This window comes from Brassica napus, chromosome C5 (genome assembly GCF_020379485.1).
Source record: "Brassica napus cultivar Da-Ae chromosome C5, Da-Ae, whole genome shotgun sequence".
In the NCBI taxonomy this organism is placed as follows: Eukaryota; Viridiplantae; Streptophyta; class Magnoliopsida; order Brassicales; family Brassicaceae; genus Brassica; species Brassica napus.
The window spans coordinates 1,506,311-1,518,785 of record NC_063448.1 but is presented as its reverse complement, the minus strand read 5'-3'; the positions used below and the strand labels follow the sequence as shown (position 1 = coordinate 1,518,785).

The window sequence follows — 12,475 nt, the reverse complement described above, 5'->3', positions numbered from 1 at the left end:
TTGACCTTGAAATAGACAAGATGGTGGGTTAAGATTCTTGTTTTATTAAGGTTTTATAAGTTTTTGTGCAGAGCTTGGAACCTGTTGTGCATGGTAGAGGAAGGAAAGCAAATTCCTTAGAAGATACATACTTTGGGGTCCATCAAGAGCAGCTTTATGCTCGTAAGCTGAAGCCTGTTGAAGGTAAATTGATGCTAGGCCATTTTTGTGCCTCGTTTAAGATGACAAAGTTTTGCTGTTTTTGGCTTCAATGCATCAGTTTATCATGTCTCTCTTGTTTCTCTTTTATATAATTTCTTCGGAAGAAGCTCAGAAACATTGTTTTTCTTGTGATCCTTAAAACTCTTCTTGAAAGCTATGTAACATTTGCGTTCTACCTTCGGTTGCAGGAGCACAGTGGACTGGAATTGTAACAACCATAGCCATTGAGATGCTAAAATCCAACATGGTTGAGGCTGTTGTTTGTGTGCAAAGGTAAAAACTGCTGTTTAATTTCAGTAATTGACTAAGATATAGATTCTTCCATCTAATCATGTAAATGATTTGTTGAATTAATAGTGACCCTGAAGATAGATTGTCTCCAAGACCAGTATTAGCCAGGTTTTCCACCAACCCTCCGTGATTTATTTGAGTCCATTCTCCTTCAAGTCTCCATCCTCTTGATGTTTATTTGTTTTCATTCTAAAGAACACCTGAAGAAGTTTTGGCAGCAAGAGGCGTCAAACCAACTCTGTCTCCTAATCTGAATACTCTTGAACTAATCGAGGTTATTTGCTCGCAGACCCTTTGTTTCTTGAATGTGTTTACTATCACTTTTAGTCTATTTGAAATATATATTAAAAATTGCATTTGTAACAGTCTTCCGGAGTGAAGCGTCTTCTCTTTTGCGGTGTGGGTTGCCAAGTGCAAGGTAATGTCTTTGTTACATGCTTCCTTTTTATTATATTTATATTTTCAAAGTTCCTCCATACCATGACTCAATAGTGTTATAATGCAGAGTGATTTCTTATACTGCAGCGTTGAGATCAGTGGAGCAGCATCTTAATCTTGAAAAGCTTTATGTTCTAGGCACTAATTGTGGTAATAATTTACTCATCCTTCCTAGATTTGTTAATATCCTACTAAGTACTAATAGTATATTTGTGAATCAATAGTGGACAATGGAACAAGGGAAGGACTTGACAAGTTTCTTAAAGCGGCTAGTAAGGAGCCAGAGACTGTTCTCCACTATGAGTTTATGCAAGATTACAAGGTTAGATACATTACCGCTATCTATAAATTTTCCTACACTTTTTAGCAATGAGCATTTTGCTTTGAGCTTGTTTTGACTTCTCTTGCAGGTCCAACTTAAACACCTGGACGGACACATTGAAGAGGTATATAATTACTTAAAATACTGTATTGCTTCTGCGATGTTGCAGCTTTTTGAAAATCTGTTTGGCTAAAAACAGGTTCCCTATTTCTCTCTACCAGCAAACGATTTAGTTGATGTCATAGCTCCATCTTGTTATAGGTAATGCCTAGAAAGTTTGTGTATAATCAATGTATTGCCGCTGTGACCTTCTAAAGTCTCCTTTTCTTTTCTATTCTGCAGCTGCTTTGATTACACAAATGCATTAGCGGTGAGTGTTTCTCTAGCAATTAAGATGCCATTCCATTTACCTATTTCAAACAGCTCCTTATAACTCTATGTATGGTTATAGGATTTGGTTATAGGCTATATGGGTGTTCCAAAGTATTCAGGTGTGAACATGACTGACCATCCGCAGTATATTACAGTGAGGTCAATACTTCTACCTCCCTATTTTTAACATGAACCATATAGTCTAGTGAGGTTGGCCAAAACTAGTGGTGCTTATGCATAAAACTACAGGAATGAGCGCGGGAAAGAAATGCTAAGCTTAGTAGAAAACCTTTTGGAGATCTCTCCAACAATCAGTAGCGTAAGACTTCTAATATCTAATGTTACTTATTATAAGACTTGAGAGATCTAGTTAAAAGGAAACTCGAACAAACGTATCTTTTTGCTGTTGTTTTCAGGGTGATCGGCGACCTTTTGTTACAGAGACCGTCAAGGCAGACGATGCTGCTAAGTTTGGTATGTTTCTTGAATCATCTCTGCTCAAAGCAATGCAATGAAACTTATACTATCATTTGTCTGAAGTAATAGAAATATTTCACTTCTCTATATTTTTCTCAGGTCAAGGTCCTGCTCAGCCGGCGCCACTATTTGTTGGAAACATTATAGCATTCATCTTAAGTTTGGTAAAGCTCTGTCTATATAAACACAAACTTGGCAAGTAACTTAATAGCAAAAAGTCATAATTGGATAAATGCGTTCTTGCTTCAGGTTGGTCCGAAGGGTCTAGAATTTGCTCGGTACTCATTGGATTACCATACCATCAGAAACTATTTGCACGTCAACCGAAAATGGGGAAAAGAAAGGTAAAAGTCTGAACCACATTCCTAGAGATAAACGTTTATATTAGCTTTATAATAACCAAAGTGGCATTGTCATCTGCAGAGCCAACAGTCACATGCCTTCATATTCCAAAAAGATAGTAGAAATGTACAACAAGAACGGTCAGATAGATCAAATGCTCTCTAAGAAATGAACATGTGAAGGTCTTTAGTTTGGTCATGTAAGTTTACAAATGTTTCACTCATTCTACAGTGAGTAGTAATGTACATTGGTCCTACTGTTTCTCAACTGGTAGTATGTTAGTAATATCCAAAACTATTTCTCTTGTGAATCTGGTAAGACCGGCAAAAAAAAAAATTTGTGTCGGTTTGGTGTTTTCTTTTTGATAAGAGAACAGTCTAAATCGGCGGCTGAATCCAAATGACCCATGTGGTTACCTTCCTCCATATCTTTAGGTTAAGGTGATGTCTGAGTAAAAGGTTGCAGGGTTCTGTGTGAACATGATTAACTGTTTTAAGAGGATGGGAACCAGACATTTACACAGTTGGGGGAAGTTAGCTTTTAATGTTTTTCTGTTTGGATCAGAGAATGAAGGAACCATAGTTTCTAGCCTTCATTATTCACTCACTCACAAATACAAACTTCAACGGTTTACTTTTTTTGTCCTTTTGTTTGTTAATTCTATGTTCTGCTGGTTCAATGGGTTTGCTTGCAGAGTCTCAGACCTCGAATGAAATTTGATACTCATAAATGTATGGTCTCTTTGCACCAGAGTTTTAAAGAAAAAAAAAAGCAGAGGCTTTGTCCATATACAGAGAATGTATAAGTTTTGTCTTTTATATTTTGGTGGAAATAAAGTTACTCTGGCATCTTCAATTATTTTGAAGTGCAATTTGACAAATGAAAAACTTAAATAATCTTTAGAGATATATTTATTACATATTGCATATTTTGGATCTGAATCCGTTTCAAATGTATATGTATAATCGTTTTAAATTATATATCTATATCATATATATAATTCCATTTTTCATTGATAGTTTCCTTTCCTGTATGATAATGGTAGATATATGTTTTTTTGTTTTTTTTTCCCTTGCATCGCTATTGGATTTTGCATATCCTACATAAATCATAAATGCATGTTTTGTTCCCTGGGATATGAGTAATCATGTTATTTTGTATTAATGGTCCAATATAATCATGTGTAATCAATCATTTGTCAAATTAAATCATTACAAAATTAGTATAATGATTCCTAAAACACCTAAATAACAGCTCTTAACGTATGAGAGTATTCTTCCAATAATGAAACAGCATGATCTTAGTTGTTTCATTCTTTTTTTTCTTCCTTCTTTTGCTCAATCAATTAAAAAAAACCATCAAGATAAAAAAAAAAAACATAATAACATTTGTCATATTAGATTAAGCAAAACTTCTTACAGAGTTCAAAATCTAAAACGAAGAAGAAAAATAATACACAAAAACAAGAAAACAAAGCACTCTCAAAACAAAATAATAAAATCATAATACATATATATATAAAAAGCCACATCTTCCTTAAAACAAAGAAAAAAAACCAACTATATTTTATTTTTCACACTTTTTGTTTTTGGGTTTCTTCTTCTGGGGAGAGGGCTTAATTATCTCTTTGATTTTTGTTTTGTTCACATTCATCCAAATACTAATTTACCATACTCCATTTTTGTATATTTTTTTCTTGCCCTAATATTTTTTTATTTATTTCCCAAACTAGAAATGTGAGATACATCGACGATGACGAGCAGCAGCAGTTTTCTTCTGTTGCCTAGATTCTTCTTTCCACCTGTTTGCGATATCGTGAGCCACACTCATCGCGTCCAGCGACGCGCCGAACAATCCTTTTCTCGTGAACCCGACCGCATACAATCCCGCCTCTCCTTTCCACCCGTTTGGAAACGGGTTTTTCGGTATCCCATCATCGGAAAAGAAGTCATTGTCCTGCAAAATATAATTCAAAGCGACTTCAATTAAGTACCACGAGCTTCTATCCTTTTCGATAAAAATGTAACATTTCTTTTGATATTTTCTAAGATTGTGATTTTTGCATTTAATGCTCACATTCAATAACACACTTTGAGTCGGGTTTTCACTAAACTCGGACCGGGTCGGGTGGGTTATTCATGTTTTTTCCTTCCGACATCATTAAATGTTATAAAATTTCACACTAGATCTTTAAAGAAACAACGACAGATGTTGTCTAGATTATTACCTTAAGCCATGAAGGGACGTTGCTTCTGTAACCAGTAGCTAGAATAACGGAATCAATATCAAGAACACGTCCATCGACTAACTCAACCATTCCTCGACCGAACTTTATGATCCCTGGGACGATCTTGATCTTTCCCGCTCTGATTTTCGGTAGTGCCCCGATGTCAAGAACCGGTGTTTTACCTTCCTTGTTCTTCAGCTCTAACGGTCCGATATTCGGTCTTTTCAGACCGTATTTGTCGGTATTCCCCAACACTATCCTAGCTAGTAGGAGCAGTGTCTTGTCCGCGAGCCATACCGGCATCCACTTCATCATCGTGACTCCTAGCTCGAACGTGGACTTCCCAAGAATCTCCCTTGGTAACACATGAACCTAAGAAGGAAACAAAACAGAGTATAAGATATGATGCTCTGTTTTTGAAAACAGAGGATACTCTGTTTTTTGGGTTATAAAGGCTGGGACTTTGGAACTTACAGAGCTGCGAACGACCATTGATGGGTTTGCTCCATGATTGTAGAGATCTAGAGAGACTTCCATTCCAGAGTTTCCGCATCCAACGACCAGAACTTTCTTCCCTTGGTACCTTCCACCGGACTTGTAATCTCCGGCGTGAAGAACATCTCCGCCAAAGTCCTCTAGACCTTCGAAATCCGGCACAACTTTCTCAGCATTCTCACCAGTAGCCACCACAAGCCACCTGCAGATATACTCAAACTCGCAAGAACCTAGCTGCCCGCTCTTGGAAATGGTCTTAACCCTCCACAGCCCGAACGTCTCGTCGTATTTAGCTGACTGGACCGTCTCGTTGTACTTAGGGTTGATGTCGAAGTGCGTTGCGTACTCCTCAAGGTACTGGATGAACTGAAACTTGGTAGGGTATTCAGGGTAGTCCTCAGGGAAGGGGAAGTTTGGTAGCTGGCAAAACTGTTTGGGGAGATGGAGCTTGAGACGATCGTACGTTCTGTTTTGCCACAGGGAAGCGATACAGTTAGCTCGCTCGAGGATGATAAACGGTACGCCTTCACGTTTCAAGCCCGCGGCTACGGCTAAGCCCGATGGGCCAGCTCCGACGATGACGGGACCGTTGACCCAAATGCAGCGTCGGGAGAAAATGTTGCTGTCAGGGATGAAGGTTTGGAACATGCTCGAGATGTTGAGAGACTTCTTGTTGTTATTTCTATGCATCTTGAAACAGAGTTTAGGAAGTTACTTCTGTTTAGTTCTGAATAACAAAAGCAAATTAATGTGTGAGAAAAGAAATATTCAGATTATGGAGAGCTTTCTAGGACAAGAGGATGGAAGGTTTAGTGTATATAAGTGTGTGTCTTTTGTTGGATTGGAGAAGATGTATAAATAGAGAAGAAGACTTGAAGCAAATTGGTGTTTATAAAAATAGTCACAATTTATTTTTATTTCAAAATGATTAATGCTATTTAATTCTCAAATGATATTCTTGCAGTCCACTATTATTTGTTTATTTATTCTCTCATATGTTATACTTATTGCTATTAGTTTATCCTCGTCCAACAAATACAATAATTAGTGAGAAGAAAAGTGGTTCAATATTTTTGCAACCTCTTTCCTTGCATGTCATATACGAATTACGTATACTAGATGGAGGATAAGCTCTTTCAATTACTAAGAGAAGTGGTCATATGTTTAAATTTTTCTGGTTTTATAAAAATGTTTTCGATCTAGCTAACGTGAACATTCTCTTTCATCGCTATTCACTAATATATATTACAACCCTATTTAAATTGCTGTTAGTGAAAAAAGAAGTCTATGAGTGAAGCTCATATTGCTCATATTGTGCAAGATGATGGAGAAGGGTCTATGAGTGAAGCTACGGCAAACCTCAACATGTCTCGAGGTGGTAGGCCAATAAAACCACTCCAAAAATTTCAAGATATGGAATGGAAAACGGTAAGAGGAAGGGGTAAAAGAGGTCGTCGAGGCCGCGGAAACCACCTGCCATTTTCCTAATAGTTTCATCCTTCTCTTGTTTCATTAAGCTTATGAATCATAAATCTTCTCTTTTGTAAGCTAATACTTGGTTCAATATGAGACATGTCTCATCTTACTTTATAAAACTTTATGGTTGTTCAACCGTACATTGTATGTTTTTCGTAGTTTAATTCGAAAGCTTTTTTACAAAAAAAAAAAAAAAAAAGAAGTCCATAGCGTATTGAGAGGAGAGATATGACTTTGGATATACACTTGAGAAGGGAAAGAAAACAAGATAATTAAGCTTGATGCCAGGTTGCTACCAACGTGGGAATCAAGTAAGGGATAAAAGAGAGATACATACATATATGTTACTTGAATGATCGATTATAATGAAGAGACACGACAACGCATTTTGCTACATGATCATGTTTACGTATAAACATGAAAGGTCCATCGGGGTTCTTTTTGCTCCTCTTTGGTCCTTTTCTAGGGAAAATAGGTACCTGTGGAATTTTCGATAAAAATATTGCAGTTGTCACTTAAAAACTATTCATCAAAACTAAAACTTGTTCACATACAATTTTATATAAGTACTTTTATTAATATACATATTTTAGATATAACTTTTATTTTTATTGTACATCAATATTTCTTTCCAGAATACATATTCTTGTGGATTATTTAATTTGGTAATTTACTAAGTAATTCGTTATCTGTCTACATAGAAAGATTTATGGCACGTTTTTCAGGTCTGACAACTTGAAATTAATAGAGGTAAGTTCTTATAAACTATTTTAACTGATGAAGTGATACAAGTATGATTATTCACAGTGGTTAAATATCTTAAATATATAGTTTTACATAACAAATGTAGTACAAATAGATAAAATTGATCACAGAAAAATACTAGTATTGATGACAAAAAATAGTAGTATTTTGTAAACTTTTCATAATTGTATGATAGATAAAAATTCAAACGACAAAATATTTTTTTCCCTATCCCTTCGTTCTATATGTGTATGTTATAGTCTTGATCTTGTAAAGATTTCTTTTACTTGGAACACTACTCCCGTAAATGATTTTTCTGGAGTAATATATAGAGAATAATATATGGAGATAAATAGTTTATAGTCCCAGTCGTAGATACAATTTAAGTTTAAAATTGTTTTTTTTTAAATCATCTTTTCTTTCAAAAGATAAAACTTAGAATTCTGCGAAGCTGTGGAATCTGAGGCAACGTGGTTAAACCTCCATCAGGAGCGGCTACACATCCCATAGACTTCTTAAGTCCACAGAATAATAAATTAATTTCATAGAAAAAATCAAAAAATGAAATGGATCTCAACCCAAATATATGCATAAACATATATTATTATGTATGTTTATAAAATAAAATAACAATAGTTTGTGGCTTTTGATTGACCTAGGGTTAATGGATATCGCCACATCAAAGATTATCTTGTGTTCATTAAAAGAAAGTATACTATTGGTTTCAAATGATGGTAAAACTAGTAGTAACATTTAACGACAATATGTGTGTTTTGGTTTCTATTATCTCTTTGGTAGAACTTTGAATCAAAACGAAATTCGGTTTAGTATAGTTTTGGCTGTATCTAAATGCATGAATCCTACTTCAATGGATTTTATATTTTACTTCGTTTACAGTGATTATTCTGATATAAAACAAAAAGATCCATTTTTTTTGGCAACTTACCTGACAGAATACTTACACCTCGAGAGCGATTAACGAGTAATTATGCATATTGCATAATCGAGTTTTAGATAATAAGGTTATGATAGGTAATTATACTAGATTACTAGATTATACATAGTTCTATCGCTTTTTCTATGTAAACATAAAATTTCCCCATGTATATATCTATCTAGTATGGTTATAAGTCATAGATTTGAAATTGTTTGTAAATAATATTTATATGTCCTAAACTCCTAATGATGGTTGGTTAGGACTTGAATGTATATCACCGATCGAGTGAGATGATTGAACTAACGGTTTAAACCAAAACGCCAAATAATTTGTATATTGTTACACATATTATTAGGGAAAACTCGAATATTATAAAAGGAATAATAAGCCGTTGCACCCATTTATTAGACCTTCGTATTAACATACTTGAGAAAAGAATCTAGAAACTCTGAATTTTAAATAGATTTATAGTATATTTGTAGTTTTCCGTTTTTTTTTTTTTGTGTGTGGTGAAGAGAAACTGTCATCAAGATCCAATGAACCTATCTATTCTTATAAGTATATAATTTGGTTGTTAAGACATTCATTGGAATGTTGCATATTTCCAAATTAAACGTACAAATTTATTGGAATAAGCAACAAGCATGAACGTTCGAACAACTTGACTTTATTTGTATACGAATGGATAGATAATTCAGAAAAAATATTGGAAGATGTTAACTTTTCCTTAACTGAGAACACGACGCGATTGCTCATTCTCCCATTAGTGATTCGAACTTGGAGTGCCAATAGATCGTATGGATTATGGATTATGAGTTACCAGTATGATTTAATCGAATTTGTTTACGTTGATGACAAAAAAAAAGAGCCCAATGGGAAGCTGTAAAATTTTATACAAATCAACTACCGATGGTGATATAAAAGTATTTTGTTAGAACAACAACATTCCTGACGACCTTTGTCTGCAAGTTCATACTGTTATTTGATAAGACAATTTGTTACAGTCAGAATCTACAACACTAGTAAATTTATTGATACAAGATATAATTGTTATAAAAATTAATATTACCTAATCAATAATCTGTTACTTTACACAATTCATTTGATTTTTTTTGTAATACGCTCATAATTTTTCGTATGATCAAACTAATAAAAAATGTCAGAACTAAAGAATCATTTTTTTTTAACATCTGGTTAATTATGTTATTACAACGATGAAAAATATTACATAAACGATTTTACAACCGACAATTCTACCATTTGATGAGAATACACGTCTGACTGCGCTATTCCGAGCCGTCTTATGAGATCATGTTTGATGGTACACCCTACACTATGCTGAAGATATCTTGTAACCTCTTTTTTTCCACTTTCTGCATAATTTGTTTTTTTAGAATTTGAATCCCAAACTTCTAGTTGTATAAGTATTAACGAATCTTTAGTTAAACGAATAGGTTAAAGGGGCTTCCACTTTCATTTTTCTTTTAGTCCACGTAAAAATTAATCGATGTTTATTGAAGTAAAGACCGTATGAAAAGACAGTAGAATTTACTATGTTTGGGGTCTCTTATATTTATATTCATATTTATATCATGAATTATATGCTAAGCAAAATATCTTTGAAATGCACCAATCTAGTGGAGAACCAACATGCGCTTGCTTTGGCAGGGAATTTAGTTAATTTAACTTCGTCATATACAATCGGATGATAGACGGAATTTTTTTCTTTCTTTTTGAATAATGATAAACGGAACTGATCAATAGAAGTTCTCGAGAATATTCGGATGTTCTTACCATTAGTTTCACCGACCATTTGTACAGAATATATCATAACTCGTTTACCAAAGTCATATCGCTACTTGATATGTTGAAAAAGCGCATTTATCAAAAAGCACATTTCGTTGTTCTCGATCGTAATATGTAACTGTATCTAATTACACGTTAGAATGATTCATAGAATCTAATTAACATACGTACGGGATCCTGATAATATCATGTTTATGATTTTTAGTCCACGAAGTGAATTGTAGAAGTTGGCAATACATACCAAAGTTATGTTATGACAGGCGTATATAAATTACAAACTCAGAAAACAAAAAGTGATTGATCTCAGTAAAAAGATAATTGTATGTACTGTAACTTTTATTAAATGATGATTTCATTTACACAAACGCTATATAATTTAATGATTACATTTACATGTATATATGTATGGATAATGGTACGCAGTTGTTGAATGTTTCTTGAAACAAACACTATCTTTTTCATTTTAATATATACACTATCTTTTTGGTTAATCTGATGCAGAGAATCAAAACTGAAGGCGTGTTCGCTTCTCGTTGATTGAGAAATTAGAAAGTGAAAACTAAAAGATTTAGGGAACTGATCACATTACCATACTCCCAGACTTGGGTAATGGTGTGTTCTCGTTTCCTAGAAACCTCGAGAATTAACATTAATGCACCGATATATACATTTTAAAAAAAAATTCATATGGAGTGATGGTTTAAATTTACTATGATGTTTAGTGTACTGTTCTAATTTACTGCGTGCATATGTGATATACGTGCATATGTTATACGTGCATGCTTTTGTTCCACATGTTACTGATAGCGATGAATCCGTCGAGAATTGCCGTTCGTAAAACAACAATCCGTAACTCAAACGTAGAAGATCCTTTATAAATCCTCAAACGATATGAATCGAAGTACAAATCGTAACCCAGAACAAGGTTAACATAATATTTTCTGAATGAAATGAAAAGAAGCTGCAAAATTTATATTTAAACTCGTCGTCTCTCTCGTTCCTCAACTCACTGAGCTAACATGTTGAGTCGACTCGTTTGTTACCCCTTGCCAGCTGTCCTCTTCTGATTAGCCATCCTTTATTCCCGTAACAACCAAATGCATACCTCCAACACCCACTCTCCTTATTCCACGTGTCTCCCACGCTTTTACTATATCAGTTACATATATCATGTGTGCTAGGGGTGGGAGTTCGGGTACCCGTTCGAGTTCGGGTCGGGTATCATACATATGTTCGGTTATCTTCGCATATCCACTCGGGTTTGGATATTATCCGTTCGGGTTCGGATATCCAATCTCTCCTAATTCAATACCCGTTTGGATATTTTACTACTTCGATTCGAATTTCAGTTCAGGTTTTTCGGATCGGGTTCGGGTGCGGCTTTGGATATCGGATAAAGTGCCCACCCCTAATGTGTGCCATGATCAGTTAGCTTTAAAACTAACTTGGTAACCAATTGGATGGTAATTCATAACATAATGATTAATAAATCAAATTTAACGTCAAAAGTATAACGATTTCATCATAATTCAGGACGCTACAAACAGTTGAAATCATTAGACACAAGTACATATAGTTTATATAGTGGACAATAAAATCTTCTCGAGTGGGCGAATATTGGATTTTGCTTGTGTTTTATTCGAAAATAATAATTAAGAGAAAATTTTATAAGGAATACGATTGGGAAGCAGAATATGTGTATATCATCACATGGAAACATGGAAAATGGAATAACAAACTCCTCTAAGCTAATCAGAAAATTCTCTCTTAAAAAACTCATTTGACTTTGTGATCTTGCGTTTGACCAACCCATATTTGCTTCTCATCTTCTCAAGATAGTAAGTAACCAACTAGTATTACGCGCGGCACCATGAATAATATAATATTTCAATATTTTTTCCAGCTATAATACAATTTACGAAATACAAAACTAGAGGTGAGGTCCAATATAATTGGTTTTATATGAGTATCAGTAACTTTTCTTAGTTATATTTGTGTAAGTTTGCTAAGTATGCTCTTCTATTATTTTCAGAATTTGTTGCATTTTAAATTGACTAAAAAGTATTTTTTTGAAATAATAGATTGGCTCAAATTAGGATACAATATTTTTATTTATAGCTTTTATCAATTTATTAACACTTAATGTATATAGTTTGTACAAACAATTAACTAAATGAATACCAAGTGGGCTAAATAAAATTAAACTGACATGACATTATGACACTATCAGCCAAATTTTGGTCAAATCTTTTGGTGGGTATATATGTAATGCCAATCATTTCTAGCATCTGAAAATTATTTGGTAAGACAATAAACAATAAATTTTATATTTTCGTAAACTAAGAAA

General features: G+C 34.1%; 2 protein-coding genes across 2 annotated transcripts; one reads left to right on the top strand and one right to left on the bottom strand.

Moving 5' to 3' along the window:
• The first annotated feature begins 13 nt into the window (after nt 1-13).
• On the top strand, nt 14-2,753 carry LOC106400941 (7-hydroxymethyl chlorophyll a reductase, chloroplastic). Its single transcript, XM_048757730.1, has 16 exons — nt 14-183; nt 390-474; nt 559-600; nt 688-766; nt 859-910; nt 1,018-1,080; nt 1,155-1,252; nt 1,341-1,376; nt 1,452-1,513; nt 1,595-1,622; nt 1,704-1,783; nt 1,874-1,943; nt 2,041-2,098; nt 2,201-2,265; nt 2,351-2,445; nt 2,525-2,753. Exons 2-16 carry the CDS (start codon nt 431-433, stop codon nt 2,613-2,615), a joined length of 963 nt encoding a protein of 320 aa, XP_048613687.1. The 5' UTR covers nt 14-183; nt 390-430; the 3' UTR covers nt 2,616-2,753.
• Nucleotides 2,754-2,988: 235 nt separating this feature from the next.
• On the bottom strand, nt 2,989-6,697 carry LOC106399876 (probable indole-3-pyruvate monooxygenase YUCCA3). Its single transcript, XM_022703827.2, has 3 exons — nt 5,145-6,697; nt 4,671-5,042; nt 2,989-4,399 (listed from the first exon to the last, which is right to left on the bottom strand). The coding sequence occupies exons 1-3, from the start codon at nt 5,853-5,855 to the stop codon at nt 4,172-4,174; spliced, it is 1,311 nt and encodes a 436-aa protein (XP_022559548.1). The 5' UTR covers nt 5,856-6,697; the 3' UTR covers nt 2,989-4,171.
• Between the last annotated feature and the right edge of the window lie 5,778 nt (nt 6,698-12,475).